This window comes from Hylaeus volcanicus, chromosome 5 (genome assembly GCF_026283585.1).
Source record: "Hylaeus volcanicus isolate JK05 chromosome 5, UHH_iyHylVolc1.0_haploid, whole genome shotgun sequence".
In the NCBI taxonomy this organism is placed as follows: domain Eukaryota; kingdom Metazoa; phylum Arthropoda; class Insecta; order Hymenoptera; family Colletidae; genus Hylaeus; species Hylaeus volcanicus.
In genome coordinates this window covers 18,702,164-18,720,632 of record NC_071980.1, presented here as the reverse complement: position 1 = coordinate 18,720,632, position 18,469 = coordinate 18,702,164, and the positions used below count along the sequence as shown (strand labels likewise).

The 18,469-nt window shown below is 42.7% G+C and overlaps 1 protein-coding gene across 1 annotated transcript in view; it reads right to left on the bottom strand.

Moving 5' to 3' along the window:
• LOC128876081 (hemicentin-1) overlaps positions 1–16,788 on the bottom strand; it is an 87,065-nt gene extending 70,277 nt beyond the window's left edge. Inside the window, exon 1 of the mRNA XM_054122159.1 lies at positions 16,162–16,788. Within this exon, the coding sequence (XP_053978134.1) occupies positions 16,162–16,222 (61 nt within the window). The 5' untranslated portion in view covers positions 16,223–16,788. The remainder of the gene's footprint in view (positions 1–16,161) is intronic.
• Positions 16,789–18,469: the final 1,681 nt, after the last annotated feature.

Here is an 18,469-nt window from a genome sequence, read left to right as displayed (position 1 = left end):
TTCTTCATTAAGCATAGAGGGTACGAATATTTATGGGACTGGCTGTATTTAAACATCTGATTATGATGTATTTGGTTTCTACCTTTTCCAACATTAATGGAAATGTCAGCCCTTGTATTGGAGTCTCTAATATCTCTTAACTCCCAAAGCACAAATTATATTGAACCATGCTTCTACAAACAAATAAGCCAGGCTCGAGACCTCCTGGCAGAAAGTGCGCTCTAACTGTTGATAACGTTTCAAGTTTCGAGGTAGCAGCAGCGTGTATGGCGTATACCCGGGGGTCTCAAGCGGTGCGCTTTATATCGTTCTTGGTTTTCGTCTCATTATTACGCGGCGTTCCAAAGGCCGCCTTTTCTACGCCATTAGCGCAATATGTTCGCCGGCAACGGGCAGCGATCTCGTTCATAAACGCGCAAATAAAGCACCACTCCCGGCTATTGCCGAAGGAGGGAAGAAGACGAACGGTCACTCTAAATCGAGATTACCGCGATCGTTTCAGGCCATGTCCCGTTTCCTCGCGTGCACCTTCCCGCTTTTCCTCGGCTCCTCGTCCAAAACGTTTCGGTCGTTTCCACCTTCTTTCGTTGTTTCAACGAACAGTTTCTGCGGGAAGAGCACTCGTAACCGCTGACCAGGCTATCGATCGAATCGCCGACCAACGTCTGCCGTCGCAGAGTTCTCCACTTTTACGACGATATTATTAGCGCGCTCGGCGTCGCTCGCTCGCTCGCTCGCTCGCGCGAAACGGCTTCGTGGAAACGAGCTGACGAGATAGCCACAGCGGAGGACCACCGACCGCTTCCGTTCATCTGGAAGGGGTCGTTCTCCCTTCCTTCTGCGTGACGCCTTTGTAGCCTCTTTCCAAGTCTTTCTCGAGCAACACCATAAATGTTGCATTGCTTTTTGAACAAATCTGAGTTAGGGTTGCTCGAAACGAAATCCTCGTTGCTTCGTCTCGTGGTCCACTAAATAGAAACCGTTTGAATCATCACTTCTCTGTTTGCTCTTTTATGGAACAGTGATCCTTTCCTAATCCGCTACTTTGATCACGAAAGCTCAGAGAGCGTTTTTCCCGTGTGCAGACATTTCACGTCGTAATGCACGTGACGCGTGCCAGGTAAAATGCAAGCGGGGCATCGGTGAAAAATCGATAAGCACTAACGAGCAGCGAAAAACCTTCTTCCGGGTGGCGTTTGCACGCTCGTGGCTTGGTGACCGAGCGTCGTCGGTGGCGCGCGACATCGAAAGGAACGTCGAACGCGTGCGACGGCTCGAGAGGGAGATTGGAGAGGGTTCCAGGTAGACCACCGGCAGGTAGCTCGACGAGGAAAATTCGAGTCCTCGAAACGCTAACTAACCGCAGCCCGGAGCGGAGAAGGCGCGGCGTGTCGTGCCAGCTCGCCTCCCTCGCGACACGCGCGCGTATCGGTGACAAGGGTTCACCTGGAATAATTTCACTTTGCGGACCCTGATAAGCACCCTCGGGTGCATGTTACCCCACCCACCGCGTGTGATTGCGGAATCGCGTGATGCTCGAGCCGCGGCGGCGAGCGCCGCTATTCTAGAACGCGTAAGCTCGGCCCTTTCGCAGCCGCTGAAAGCTCCTCAATGTTCACCAGAACGGCGCCACAAACGGGATACCTGCGACCAGAGACATGCCGTGCGTGTCCAAGGGGTGGAACATCCCGAGGGGTTGGCCTTGAGGCCGCTGGGGGTGCCCGTGGCGCGGAAAAACCCTCGACGAAGGCCCCGACGAATCGATCACTTTCGCTTACTCTTGTCGAGGACTTTGTTCTAACTCAAGTATGACGTAGTTTACCGGAAATTCCGGGGGGTTTAAGTAATCGTTTCGATGTGCTTGAAGCATTTTAACGAGCGGAGACTCTCAATGTTGGGTGAGTTTCAGTGATTTTTACAGAGGATGTCTTCGAAGAAGAATTTTATCTGCGACCTGTTGGACGTCCGAACTTCAATTTTAGTTTTGTGTAATGACTGAAGAGTGCCCGAGAAATGTCCTCCAAAATAAATTTCGTATTTATGGAATCTTGATACGTTATGCCGGCAAAGTATTTTTCAGGGTAAATTTGATATGTCCGCTTTTGCCAAGCTGCAATTTGCTGCCGAATCGCATTCTGTATTTTGCAATAACGTCGAGGTCCTCTTCTCCCAGGTCGTTTTCCCATGGAACTCGATGGATAGTCCATGAAAGGCAGGGATCGAGCTTTATCCTCGCTTGAAAGGACAGCGAACGGTTCGATTCTTCTTCGGTCCGAATTTCCTTCGACAGCGAAGAGTTCGCGTGGACGATGATCCTAGATGAGCTGGATCTCTATTTGTAGAAGAATACGCTCTTCCGCTGCTGTGATGCTCTCGTCGAAGGACAAGCGCGAGAAACCTTCGAACATGGTCGATCTTAATGGGAAAACGTGCGAGGGTATATCCGTCGTGGGCGGAACGAGATTTACTTGAAAGAATCTCGCGCGCTGGAGCCATCACCGCTACTGCTCGAAAGCAAATAAACACCCAACTCTATGTTGGCTGTTTATTTCTGAATGGGTGGATGCGTCGAAACTGTATATTTTGGACATGCCAGCCAGTTCATTTCCGTGGGGAAGTCGAGCAACACGACCGGCGAAATTGTTAGAAAATCTACATTACGGTATCACGAACTTGTTATCTTGAAAAATAAACCGCCCGTCACGAACTGTGCTGAAGTTACATTCGGCACTCGTTGGAACTAGTTTTGTGTGTTAATCTGTTAATCGATTGTTCCCGTGTGTTCAGTCAACGTGAAAATATTTTGTTATTCGTTACATTAATAGGGTCGATTAAGATCGTGGCTCGTTGATCAGGGAGTATTCTTGTGGCCAGTTCAGGATTTTTGAGTGAGAAGAATTCTTCGAGTAGTTTTAGGAGAAATTAATGACTTTGTTCAAATTGAAACATGCTGTTTATGGGTTAAAGTCACTATTTTGCCCTTCTCGAATTTCGTCAAAAAATTGAAACTCTATGTTTGACCAGTTCGATAGCTACCAACGCGCAATATTTAGTCTTTCATAAATCAACACACGAGATTGCTGTACCAGGTGTCCGTTTTGGGACGTAATCTTCGACTTGTTATAGTTGGGGAGTATTCGAAAATCAGAATGACCGCAGCTCTATTCCCTCGGTTGTGTAAACATTGTCCGGAGGGAGTTCCGGGTGTCGGAACAGAGTAAACGTCGAGTCCTTCCGCGCGCGTGTCACAGCTTGTTGCACTAGCGTAAACCAGGCTAGCTTGTAACGCGGAACCGGCCCTACGCGATAGGGCCATCGACCCAACGCCAAGGAAACGGCTCGCAGCGTGCCGCGCTCATCGAGCTTCCGATTGCATCGCGCTCCTCGAACGACCGATCTCCAGCTCGAGATAGCGAGAAAATGTACGTCGAATTTTTTGCCCCGCGGCTGGCGAACGCTTGCCGATCGAACGGGCCGAGACTCTCCTCGGCAGACGCTCCGAGATGCCATAGGGAAGGTACCAGCGTCGGTAACGAGGGGTGTCGGGCGTGTAAATACACTCGATACCGATAAATCTGCGAACGTGGATCCATAAATAGCGCCGCGATACGTGCGGCCAGGGCTGCCGTTAGCGCAGTCGACTCACGCTGATTCCAAATTACAGAAACATGGAGAAAATAAAGGCAAGATACTGGAACAAGGCCTCCCTCTGCCTCCTTATTTGACTTAGTAAACTATTGGATATCGTCTTGGGGATTCTGGGGAGCAACCTCAATTTTTTTTTTCGGTTTTCCTTCAAGCTTAGAGCAGAAGTACGGAATTGTAAACTTGGGGTAAACATAAGCGACCCAGTTTACAAACAGTGTTAGTAAAAATAACATTGCAGACGAAGGGGTAAAAGAAGTAAATATAACCTGAGTTTTTTCGTTCAAGATATTACACCTTGAGCTAGATATTGCATTTTGTAGCGTGACAATGTTATAACACGAATCGCAGTCAAACATGGGACACCACCCTTTTGAAGAATAACTCATTCAGATTTTGAATGTTAATAATTCCATTAATCCCATTTCGACGAATAGGATTGACTCTTTAAATGTACATTAAGGCAATCCAAAGTAAATTTACTTCCTCAAATCTTATGATTTATCAGGTTATAATATTATTCGTTTTCTCAACTAACAATTCATTGGTAAGGAGTACCTGTCGCGGATGTTTGAAATTCAAACTTAAAATAGAATGAAATTAAAATATTTCATTTGACTCTCCAGGTTATCAAAATGAAAATATTCGTCGCAATTTCGCTTCGTATTCAGATATTTTATTCGACGGTACCGAGTGTATGATTTAAAACAAGTGTTTGGAATATATTTCCTTCGAACCTCGTCCAACTCAACTTTCGTTTTTGATTTTCCATTCTGAAGGACTCTCACCTCTACGAAGCGTCCAATAGATATTCGCACAAAAATCAATTTTTATTCTATACTGAGAAAAATCGATGTATAAAGCCTTTGAAAGTTACATAGGAAGGCCAATCCAATTAAGTCATACTACTGAGAACGAATCTCACAGTCACACACATGCGTACACATCAAGCACAAGAGTAGAACCTCTTGAGCTCGAGGTATACGACTGATGAATTGATTCGAGTCTGGAAGCAGAAGAGAGAGCACGAAATAAAAAGGACTAACAAATTTATTTCATTGTGCTATCATTGTGTTTCGTTCACCTGTTTTCTTTAAGTTCAAAATGACCCACGCGATAATCGTATCTCATTTATCATTTTCTTTTTCAATTTTTCCTTCCTCCTCAAAGCATTCCTAACCAAAAGCACCCCGACGCTACGCGTCCTTTCCTTCCACGCCACCTAAGCACTGTTCACAGTGGTTGCTTCATGCCACGATTCGCACTCGCACGTTCGCTCGTTCGAGTGTCTAGCGAAAGGGGCGGTGGGGGCAGCGAATTGGCCGCGGGCCAGCAGGGATATTTTCGTAGCGATGCCACCGCGTAGGCGGAGTGCATGCGCCCTGCTACGTAACCCCCATCGTCTCTGCACGGGCTACTTAAATCACTGGAAATGTACGTCGGTAGATCTGGCGCGGTAGATTCCGTACGCTCGAGCCACCCTCGCCGCGAGGAGCTCGCGCACGGAATCACCGCGTGGAACGGAAGCTTGACGGATAAGGGACGCGGCGGTTGGCCTGAACGGGGGCGAATCGGGCGTCGCGGTCCGTTTACAGTAATGTCCCCGATATATCGAAGAAATTTTTCGCGATCAGGACACCCGTCGTCTACTTTTAGCAATGGGTACTTCGAAGCGCTGACAACAAGTGCGTATCAACGAGGGAGCTTCCAATGAAAAGTATAGAAGTTTATATTTTGCATTGCGTCCCTGTGAGAGTACGTGGTTTGATGGAAATAAGTCCAAACACAACCACGATGGGATTAGTTTTGATCCTGGGTAACCGCGTGGGTGAATGAGATTCATTTACAGGGGTGCAAAGTCGAATAACTTGACCATAGCACTTAGTGTACCAGTCTTACATTTGTACGTTCTTTACATTCATTTAATTCTCGCTTTATATTATTTTGCATTTGCTGATACTCTCTTCGTTATTCTTTGGCATCCTCATTAGGGATGCCAGTAGTCTTTTGGGAAGCATTGACTCCCCTATAGCTCGGGTACTTCGGGGTTGCTAAACCCGTACTTAGCTACAATCAAACATAGCTGCAGCCCCTGAGGACCTACGTAATCGAGAAAACTACAAATCAAAATCCTATCGTGGTAAATATTCGGGTAGGAGAGTCGAGAGAAAGTCGAGTTTTCCCAGTTTTGGAAAGCGTATGCCGAAAACATGGTCATCGCAACTTTTCTCGATCAAGGTCCCAAGTGCAAGCAGGGACGCTACCTCTTTTTATGTCTCACTCCCGACACTTTCCTTGGATTGGAATCATCGGCACGAGCCACCCGTGCGGGCAAGCGGGTATGCGAGAGAAGAACGAAGATTGCTAGCAAGTACGAGAGACAAAGCAGAGTCCAACATAACCTTACCGTCTAAAATAAGAGACGACTATGATTTAAATTGTGAATTAGGTTGTTTAGTTCACTACACTGTATACGTTCGCCATTCGTTACCCTCTTCGTCTACCCCTAAGGAAAAATTCCCCACCAGTGCTTCCCATACTGATACTTAGCTACAACCAAACATAGAGCACCTGAGGTTCTGCATAATCAAACTAGAAAACTCAAGTCAAAGAAAATTCAAGAAAACTAAAAGTCAAAATCCTATGTACCTTCTTTGGTACAAACGACACCACTGTCCTCATCCTCCACCACTGAAAGTACCCCGTCTCCAAACAAACTGACATCTCCATTCCAACGATACCCTCTTCGTCCACCGCTAGGAAAAAAAACTCCATCCCCGCTTCCAACATTGGTAATTGGCAGGGTATCGAGCTCCAAACAGTGCGTGTCCGAAATGTCTCGCGGATAAACGATCGGCCGATCGAGCTCTACGAACGGATAAAGGGGATCGTGGTGGAGGGACGTGGAGGTGGCGGCGGGCGTAAACGAGCCGGAAAACGGACAACTAGCGTGCTGGCCGCGAAAAGAACACGAGGGATACGCGTATACGAATCCAATTACGCGGGATGGAGACTTCGCGTACCCTCGGTCCAATTAACGGGAAAACTAATTTTCGCGCGGCGAAATCCGCGCGCTCAACCGACCTTCCGCATTTTTTCCCCTCTTTTGTCCCCGTGCGCGCCCGAGTCCGGAATCCCTCCGTCCCCCAACCCCCCTCGTTTCTGTTCTTCGCCCCTCTGGTCGTGTCTGTTCCGCGCGCACGATTCAGTGCGGCGAATACGCGCGAGGACCGCTCGCTCGCTCGTTCCGTTGAATTTAATTTAGCGCTTACCGTATTGCTCGAGGCACGGTTAACCGTTTAACCGCCTAACGCCTTTGCCAAGCCGCTGTCCGCGGAGGCCTGCGTAATTTTCGTTGGTCTCGCGATTACCACCCCGTGAGGAGACGTTGGCAATACCGGGTCGGATAGAGAAGCAACGTCCGTCAGGTTTGTAACTCGGGATATGCAGGCTGTCTCGACCTTGATGGACGAGGAATGCTTCCCCTCGTTTTGCTGCGTTTATTTTGTGGGAAAGTAATTGAGAATCGGTCAGAGGGACTAGGGTGCTACGAGAACTATGTAGTTTTAGAACGAAGTAATGTCGCCAAACGGATCGTTAAGAGTTTCCAAACGTTGCAGATGCAAAGAAAGTGTCTGGTTTCAAACGATTTTCCACGTATGGACTAGATAAAAAAGAAAAGAAAAATAAGATTGGTCACTTTTCGCCTCAGTTAGAACTTGTTCGAGAGATGGGGCCGAGAGCTCGATTTTTCCAGGCAATCGTTTTTTCCATCTGGAACTCGGTTTGGAGCGGATATCGCTTCCCGGCTGCGGCGTCGATTTGCCTCGAGGGGTTGGATTAACGGTGCCGCTGCTCGCGGAAACGAAACCCTTTAAAATCGGCCAGCTGTTTTGTGCGACGTGCCCGTTGATCGGTAGCGGCTCGATGGCCTGTTCGATTTTTTCGTCGTTAGGACCGCGCGACGACAATGGACCGAAGTAACCAGTGATTGTTCGCGTTGTCGCGATGGTGGACGTGCTATAGACGCGTATGTTGGCGCCGAAAAGGGTAAACGACCGACGGAGTGGTCCGAGATCTAGTTTGCATATCCCCGCCATGGGGATCGACTTAAGGTAGTTGTTTAAAATTATAATTGGAAACTTTTGTAAAAGTATAGCCGCGCTGCTCTCACACACGTCCGCGATAAATCAATACGTGTAATTACACATACACTCGCGATACTCGAGATTTTATTGTGGCAACAATGGTGACTGTCGACACGTTTAATTACAGATTTTAATTTCGGCTTGTATAACACATGACATTTTCAGCAAGTTCCCCTATTGTATTATCATTTAAATTGAAAAAATTCATATGAAAATCTGTGTGTTCGATATGGATTTTTATTAAAATTACAACATTTTTATATCGTTTTTCATAAAACTAAGGTGGTCAATTTAAATTGAAATAGGCTCCTACGATTCATCTATAATCAAAGAAAAATTAAGTGAAGTTTATAAGCGGGGAAATATTTTTTTTGTGTTTACACTTATGTGCGTTGAAAATGACCCTGGACACTGTTCATTAGAGGGCGATTTTTATCCGAACTTTAGAAAACAACTTCTATCGAAATTTCCTTGGGGATAGTTCCTCTAGTAACTTGTAATTTCGGACAAAACTATGGAAAAAGATTTTACAGCGAAATAATTAAAGTTGCGACTATAACTTTCTTTTTCTATTAAAGAATGGAGCTATCTTATTTTATTTTTTTCCAACAAGGAAATTTGTTACGATAGATTTAAGTTCATAATTATATATGGGTTTCGATTAATAGATAATTGTCCAAAGCCTTTCAGGCTTACCGAGTTAAGGTAATCTATTAACATTGTTCTCCTGTTATAACTATATATAAATGTTTAAGTATTTAGTATAAACGCCGTGGGAACGTATACAATTTATAAATGAAGAAGATAAATAGTGAATCGAACAAAGAGCGATAACGATTATTGTAGAAGTTTAATGAAAGTACCCCAGGTGATAATTTAAATGTGAAATTTAACTCATTATGTATTCTCATTCTATATGGAATATGCAATCTGTAATTGAAATCGTTGCTAACACTGCTTATCAATCGATAGCAAATAAAATAAAATTCGACACATTCTAAAAAGCATATCGTAAATAATTAATATTAGAATTAATTTATTATCATCGTTTAATGCCACTTCCGTTTATTACAAATTTTTCATGCTAGACTGTATATTATATTAATAATTTTATAAATATAGATTAGTAATATTTAATTATCGATTGGATTTGAAATATTTAAACTCAGGTTTAGTGGCAGCTACTCGATTTATTTTTTAGCAGCATTTTTAAAACGTGGCTATGCATTTTCCAATTATTACCTTTACAAGACTTTCTCGTTAAGATCCGCTTTTTAATATTACCCGTTTAAATTTTCATTTATTGTACCAGTACGAACGCTCCTTAGCATTCATTATCCCCTTTACAGGTATTAAAGCATGATCCTGTTTCCTTGAGAAACATGCCCGCCTCATGAAAGCCACGCCATGAAACTTAACATTTGCCGAATTGTCTCTACCTCTCTTTTCTCAGAATAATACTGATTCTAGTCTTCATTTTATAATTTTAGTATACAATTCTAATGTTTCTATAATTTTGAATACTTTGATTTATCTATAAAAATCTGTTGGCACTAATTTCAATTATAGTTCGAATATTCTACATACCAAAAATGTTTTTATTAAATTCAGAAAATAACTATTTCTATCTCTCGTTAATTGAATTCGCGAATTCGCGAAAAAATGCGCGAGAAGCGTGCACTGAACATCTCAAGAGCCTTTTCCCGCTAAAACAATGTTTCAATGCGTTTAGCATTTGAAGTCCTACTACCGCGCCAAAGCTCGTTAAAAAGCGAGAGTTACGTGTCGAGACCCGCCCTTGTTAAGTTCAAAACGAATGAAAAGTGCAGGCCGCGCTTAACTAGATTAATTTATGCATTTCGTTCCTTAATTGATGAAAAATACCCCGACTCTAGATGCATAGTAATCAATTATTTTCTCTTTTTCGCTTCGACATTTCTGTTTGCTTCGATCGATGTATACCGTGGCTCGCTTTGTGCTCCATTTCACATGTTATTGTTCCATCTCATCTAACTACCAATTCCGATACCGACGTTCATTATTCCTAGATTGTAGCGCCTCTTTGTATAAACATATTAATTTTTACTAAGGTTACAGCATCGAAATATAAACAACTGGTCCGAGATCGGGATTTATTAATTTTCGTTCCATTAGCAAATTATATTTGACACTCGAGTTAAATTAATAAGATAACACTCAACGATCCAATGTTTACATTCTATACTGAAATTACCCACAAAGGATCGTTTATGGAGTCCAATCAATTGGGGTTTCAAATCTGTTGTAAATTAATTTAAACACGAAACATTAATATTGAATATTGTCACTCATAATATCAATTTGTTTTCGAGTTTTGACGTCCCAATAATTTAATGTCGTATTCCAAAGAAAAGAGAGGACTTGGAAAAAATTGTTTTAAAACTTTAAAACTCTATGTTAATGTAGCAAAAGTTGAAAAAATTCTTAAGGCATCCGCTGAATTTTCAAAAATTCCCGAAGAAACTCTCCTTTTAAAAAGAAAACATATTTCCAAGCTCGTGGTATCTGTAATATTCAGTTAAAGCCTAGACGTCTTATACCATTCTTTTCGCGCCGGAACTTTAGGACAAACGCAAACCTCCAGTCACCAGAATCATTAATCGCGGAAGAAACTGCATTGCTGCTTCATAATCGTGCCCCTCCTAGTGTTAAGCCAACCTGATTTATAGGCGGTACACCACGGAAAATCTCGCCGTACCTTCCCCTGTAAGATTTCCCAGCCAATGTAACGCGGGGGATGAAGTTGCCGCTGCGTGTTCGAGTTGGGCAACATATTTTCCTTTAAACACGTTGTTAACGCGAAATATGGCTTTGAACAACGACGATGAGGGTGGGAAAGAAAACTGATAAATAGTTCATTATATTTTCAAATCAATTTCACTCATTCTTTGGGCAGTCTTTTTGATGTTTATGAAATGATAAATTGGACGTGCTCTTTTTTTTCAGAATAGATTTGTTTTAGAATTATATTAAACAAATTTTTAATTAGCAAAATTATTAGATGTTGAAAATATTTCTGTGCCTTTCTAAAGTAAACTTTTATTTATGTGTATTGGAAACACACATGTTTTAATTCGCCCGCAGTTACACACTCCAACAGAGAACATATAGTTGTAAAAACAAAATTGCGAGTAAATATTTTTACTCAAATAATTACAAATGTATGAATACACAGGCACAAAATTAATTTCTACATGTAACATATCAAATTTATCTAAAAATTGCTTCGAAACTGGCCACCAAAAAAAAAAAACCACCCCTTAAGAGTAAATCTATTACGAGTTCTGTCAATTGTTCGTCGTGTTCGTCATTTCCGTAAGTGGTTTACCTAGTAAATGGCTCCTGTGTCAATGTTTTGCTATACACTGACGATTCGAACCGATTTGTTAATGTAAATACGAAACGCGAGCGCTTGTTACAATAGGACTCGAACAAACTTGGAGTCGGGCGGGACAATTCGCGAAATCAATTACACAGCGTTCTTAACAATACAACGTCTGGCAAACTATCTACGAAACTTTTGGTAGTTACGTCTCTTCCAAAGGAATGTCGCGAGCAAATGTTAACCAAACGTTTATACTTTAACGCTAACCTAAAACATCCATTGTATCAGAGTCACTGGTTTCGTGACTGTACAGTACCACTGCAAAGTACACCGGAAAATGTTTCAATTAAAATTCGCATACTATTTTGGGACTGTATAAATTCGTGGAGGGCAAATATACAGAAACAAAATTTTCAATTAAATTCGAACCAGAATTCATTTTCCAACATTTTTCTATAGTGACTTGCCAACCTTCACATATAGTGCAACTGTGGTTGTAATTCAATACGCTTTCGTTGGAAAATTTAGAACAGCTTGTTTGCGACTTTTTCAATTTGCGTGAGTTTTTTCCAGGAACGTGAATGCATGAATTCCTTTTCTGTATTTAGAAGTAAATTTTTTAGCATGTTTTAGCATCGTCATTTCCTTTTACTAATTCTTTTAAAAATTTTATGGAAATACGCTCTTCCAAAATGTTGTCTCCTGTCTCGTTAAAGTTGTTTTGTATCCGTAATTGTACAGCGAAATGTATCCATTGTCAGCTAACGAATGCCGCAGACTGCTCTTAGCAATAATAATAATAGTCTCCCCTATCCCTCCCTTGAAATCGTATTAAACATCAGCGATCTCGATACGCCTGGTCATGCTTTTAATCAGGCTAATGCGTAACGCGGAGTTATTTCAGTGGTTCGTTTCCCTTTCGAGTTTCGCTCCACGCACTGCTACGTATCGAGTAATCTGCGCGCTATGAAAATCGAGTGGCCAATGCAGTGACTCTTCGAGAGTTACATGCACCTGGCAAGTCTAAAGGTACGATCTTATTCGAGAATTTCTTTCGTCCCGTATCAATGACCTTATCGAATAAACATCGTTGACATTTGAAAGTGTACAGTGGTAACAACGATTACTCAGAATTGGATTGACAATTTTTAAAAAGAGATAGATTATAGCAAATCGAGTGCGTCGGAAAATAATATTTCAAGTGTCATCGATTTAAAATATGATAGCATTAGATATATTTTTAACCCTGTATCGTTTGAGTCTCTCTCGAGAAGACATAGTAAAGTACAAACATCAGTCTAGAAATCCCTTCGTTTTGTTTTTTCCATTTAGATTGATGTCCCCCGCGATGTTTTACCGAAGGGGACACAAATGGTTCTACAATTATTCAGGATTAGGAACTGTGCCAGGTTTTGTTCTCTGTAAATTGTGCCGCGGCCCAAAAAGACTATGAATCTTCTTTCAACCCTTTAGTACCGATGCGGAGTCTCGCGGGCCACGTTGATTCTATTTTCCTTAACCTCGTTTTCCTTCAAATAGCCAATCGCTCTTCTTTTTTTCGACGATTCCAAGGAATTACTCGCTCGCGCGCTTTAGCTTTCATAGATTATACGTCTCGCGTAATGGAAGCTAATAAATACGGGACTGTCGGACAAACTACTGCCTGGATACTGTGAAACAAGTTTTCATCTAGTTTGGACAACTAGTTTTCATCTGTAAATTGGACAAATGAACGGACATTTCTTAAGAATGGCTGACAGGGCAATTAATAAAAGACGCAAAATGAGCGAAATGAAAAGCGACAGTTATTCAACGGAATTTCTGCGATTTAATAATCATTTGTCACGAAGTTTATCTGGCTATTCTGTTCAATCTATACCTTGTAACAATGAAATCTAGTTTCTATCGATAGAATGAATATAATCACAAATGTGTGGGATGGTGTAGTGATACTAAAGAATTAATAGTACTCTGTGCCTTACGAACCAGCAATATATGCGAATTGAAAATGAAATGGACGATGGATGCTCGCAATAATTACATCTATAATGCTTACTTCCATCGTGGAAAGAGCAGAGATGAACGGGAACTTCGAAGGGTAAAAGTTTATTACTCCGATGTAACGAGTTCTCAGACTGATCAAACTAATACGACATACTAACCGTTACATTACCATGGATAATTGGTTTTTCATCGATCCAGTTCATAGACGTTCTTCGCAATGGTGGCTTCGCATATGTGGGCACGTTAAATACGAACAGACGCGAAATGTTCCCAGAGATGCTACTTTCCATTAGTCAAAACGTTGCATTGCTCGTTACGACATACACGGTGGACCATTATTTTTCTGTACATGCGACTTAGGAGGAAGATAGAACCGAGTAATCTTGTTATTTTTATTGACAGAATTCTGTTGATCGAAATCGTGTTAGAACGTTTTGTTTGTTAAACGTTTAATTCTTGATGAAGAAGGATTTTGGTTAGCTTTTGAGTCGCTATTATTGATTTTCTATTTGATTTGGTTATTTTTGTCTTTTTATTTCACCCCTTGACCTATAATTTACTCTGTCATCAGGTGTCTCATACGTTGTTATAGGCCAAAGGGTTAATCCTCGCTTAAAGATGCAACTTTGCCATTCAAAATGGGTACCTATGATACACATACAATGTGTCACATTATCTTTTACCTTCCACTAGAATATTATTTTACGAAAATTGAAGGAATGTCGCGAAGAAAATTTCCGTTTCATCTCCACATCTTAATAATCAAATTGACAGTTCTCTCCAGCACGTTTTTGATATTTCCTGCACACTCCTCTACCATGAATTACAGCCCAAAAACCGATTTAGCAGCATAAAGTGTTCAACTACCGAAGTAACTCGCTGTAAATCGCGCGAATTCGTCGCAAATTAAACGTTCTTGCACCCCCATCACCCCCTGAGAGTGTTTTTACTCGTCGTCGACGGGAACGCGAATTTCCCAACCTCACCGAACCGTCCCGAACGAAACGTTGGAGCCATAGAAATCGCGTTATTTAGGTTACGAGGAAACCCAACGAATACGGAGGATGGAAAGGGACGAGAAAGGTTGGAATAGCGACGATTCGCGGGGCAAATCCGCTTTGGCGGTGAACGCGAATTCCTGACGCGGCAGCATTCGCAGCGCGTACCCCCGCGCAAGATCCGCGGCAACATCCGGCGAACCGAGAGGATTCGATGTGGCAAGACGCGCCACCATCGAGGCACACGGGGAGCTCCCCGATAATCCGCTGCGGCGTCTTTCGAATCGTAAACTAGAACTTTATTCCGCGCGGTTTGGCCGCGTCCCAACACCCTTTCGCTTTTCCCTCCTCTTGCCAACCCCCTTTTTCCGCTCTTATTTCTCCATTCTCCCCGATTTCCATCGCACGGTAGGCGCGAGAGATGTGTGCGTGACCGGATGCCCGAAGAGGGGAATCCCATCCACAACCTCGAAGATTATTGTGATATTCGGAGGGATGGATCTCGAGGTTGGATCTTGGCGAATTTTTCGAGGGTATTTCTTTGGGCGGAGAGTTATAGTAATGTAATCTTTTTGCTGTGAAAACCTGTCTTATAATCGGGGAACGTCTCCAGCTGTAATTCCATCTGGTATCTGTACTACGCACAATGTACTACGCATCTGTGTTATTCTGTTTTTCACTTATTATTGTTTAGGTGTTCGACTACCAGGAGTTATTGCAAAAACTAGCGTCGAATTCAGCCGTGCGTCGCGATATCGTTGGGTTGTTATTATTGCAAAGAATTCCGAGAATCACGGTCGTGCTTCTGTAATCGAATGTTTACGAATATCAGGTGATGCGATCATGCGGCGTCACATTGTACTCTACGTGTTTATAATAATTTCAAAGAGAATGTTACACTGGGGATTTCCGAAATATGTTTTTGAAATATTTAGGTTTACTAATGTACGAGTATATACGTCGTTACATGCATTGTCAGATCAGAAGGAAATTTCACTGTTAATTTTTGAAATTATTTTCACAAAATAGAGTAAAAATCAAGTATTATCCCTTAAAATTTCTTGTGTCAGTAGTCGAACACTTAATACATCCTAGATATATATTTTGTGTTATTCTCTTTGTGACATTTTAATTAAAATCGTGTTCACCTACGTTTATACTACCCCTGCGCTCGCTTTTCGGAAACACCCCTCAATACATTCGCGCAAATTTAATTATCCACTTAATAGGGAAACAGGGTCCCATGTACTAAAGCTCTCGAATGAAAGAATTCACGCTTTAACATAAATATTAAATTTCCTAGCTGAAACTACTTTACTTCAATTCAACTCTGTAATATATTTCTCATTTTCTGCTACAATAACGCAAATAAAAAATCAAGCCTCACCCCCTCTTTCATAAAAATGAGTTCAAACGCTTCGAATCGAAATAATTTCGCAAGAAAACATTCTATTAAAATACAGTTATTATAATATCGCCAGTGGATGCTAATTAATTTCCAGTTGCAGTTCTTTCTGCATCAACAGCTCTCAAATCAATTTATTCCACCGTTGCTGCAGTAAACGAACAACATAAATGATTCCCTAACAAACGAAACATCGCCACAAAAATTAATACCAGGTTCCTCCTTATATCTAACTCCTCTACTATAAAAAACGTCTCTTTCTAAATCCTGCTTCTAAGCCTAACATTCGTACGGCATCGCTCGAGGTTTCGTCGCTTCAGCGAAACCAGCAGTGCAGTTTCCATACCTCTCGACTCGTCTCGCGACAAGTTACAGGTTCGATTGGCGAGTTCGTCTCGCGATCAGCCGCGAAAAAATCTCGCGGGAAGTGCGACGCGACCCAAGGAACCTGTTGAGCCAGCTAGGCTCGGCTCGACGTCGCTTCGTGGTACCGAACGGATACGCGCGCGATGGCGACGCGGAGCAAGAGTCGCTCTCGGGGTCAGCGAACGGAAACCTGGACGAGGGATCGGGGAAGAATCTCCAGAACCCACTCACCTATGGTTCCCAGCAGCGCGAGGAAAGTCCAACGGAGTTTCGATCTCGCTGGTCTCGTCATCTCTGGCTTTTGGTCTCCACTCGAAATCGAAAAGTTCCACAAAGTTCCCCTACGCCTACCAACACACACCAACACTGACGGACCGACACTTCCCCGCGATTCTACTCGAACTTTGTACTTTTTCCCTTGCTCGAGAGATTTGTTCACCTTATTCACATTGAAAACAACCGAGAAAGAGTCGTGTAACGTCGAAACAGGTCGCGATCCGATCCCACTGTTTCTTCGTCGAGATAGTCGAACTCGTCAACGTTTGATAAGGAATAACGTTGAGAGGATCGATGAGGCTCACGTATGCCAGCAGGCGGTGAACCACGATGATCCTTTAGCCTGGATCGTTTTCGATATCGCGTCCGTCATGGCGAACGAAGGGCAGAAGCGCGGGAATCGCGAGGCTGAGGGGAATCCCGGCCTCGCGTCGCCCAGCTAACTCGCGAGAATCTGTTTCACCAACTGCTGGCGATCGCAGAGGCGTTCTCCGCGAGCGGGAACGAGCGGAGCGGAGCGGAACGGAGCGGAACGGTACAGAGGCTACCTTGGCACCTTGATAGCCGACGGTTAAGTGCGATCGCGGGCCGCTCGCGTCGCGTCTCGCTCGGTGATTCCACCGCGAAGGACAGAGAAGGACTGATTCGCGATGCGCGCATGCCTCTGGCAAAACTTTCCGGCGCTCGACCCGACCCGCGATTCTCGGGGCTCGTTTATTTCTCGCGCCACGATGCTTCCTACCTGAGCGCGACCCTTCTGTGCACGATCGTGCCGCGCGGTTCCCCTGCTTTTTGCCGCCACCATCGGAAACGGAAAACGATTCGTCGATCAAAAGCCATTTCTTTGAGGCTACGGGAAACCCGAGACGAGCATTGGTCGGGCTCCTTGACCCAGACGGGCTTTTGGGATTTACCTGTCGTTAACGCGTTAAGGGGGGAAGTCGCGTGAATATCGTAGTTAGATTCAAGAATTTTTTTGAGAAAACAATAAACTTTGGGGCAAATCTGTTTGCTGGGATTTATGGTGTATGTACTGAATATTAGAAGGAGTTATAAGACTCTCTAATTAGCGTACTGGGGTTCTCAGGTATGACTTGAAATAAAAAACCAAGAATTTTCATTTTCTACATAATATACAGTCGATCCCATAAATATTCGTACCATGTAGGTGTATTAACGAAATTTGTCTGAATTAAATGTTATCGAAATAAATTTTTTATTCCGAGTGTATAAACTTGTAAAGTTATTTGAAAATATTATACGTATCATTTAATTTAGACAGAGGTCTTCAATAAACGTAAAAGGTACGAGTATTTATTGGACTGAGTGTTATGTACCTTGTAAGTACACACGGATTTTTCGAAGCATAGATTGTTATACGAATGGTGAACATTTGAAAAGAAGCTCGTTTTTAGTACAAAATGTCTGTAACAGAAAATGTCCTCAGCTTATCAAATAATCCGTATGTACTTCCAAATATCATGTAGTGCCAAATTCTAGCTCTACCATTCCCTAAGTTGCAAATTAAGAATTTCGCAAGTTTACGCGACTCCTCAGACTTTGGCCTCCTTTTGGGAGCTTTTAGTGCTCCAGTGATACGAAATTGCATCTTTCGCAGGAAGTGGTGAAAATAGACACTTAGATGTGTGTATTTCGGTCTAAATATGTAAAAGTTAGCTGACGTTTCGGAGTAGGACCTCTCAATCTATTACAAGCGTTTCAGGTATTTTGTCGTCTTTTAGATACCTCAATGAAGTATTTTAAACCCGAGAATAGATGTTAAGTGAGCGAATGTCCTGTATGACTTCTTAGAAAGTAATTCAATCGAGCAGTGACATAAATTCGATATGCATTTAAAGGAACTACTATGAATAATTGATGAAAGCACCATTTATTCCTTGGTAAGATAAATAAGGGAATATCGGACATAGTACATAAAAGGTTCAATCTCACCTTTATCAGGTTTGAGATTAAAGGAGTTCCCACTTGCATGAGAATGCAATAAGAGGAGGTCACTAGCGAGAGATTTCAACAAAATTGAGATGAAACGACAGGCTACACCAGCGAGAACCGTAGGCACGATATTTCCCGAATACGTCAACAAAGTTTCGAGGAAAGTGATGCAAAGTTTGTAAAACACCTCTCGGTCGAACGTGTCAGTAAACGTATAGTGTTTCATCTGCAACGGACGTGACATAATGGTAGCGTATACCTCGTTCTAACTTTTTGATCCAGATATAAATCCCGTCGGAACAAATTTCTT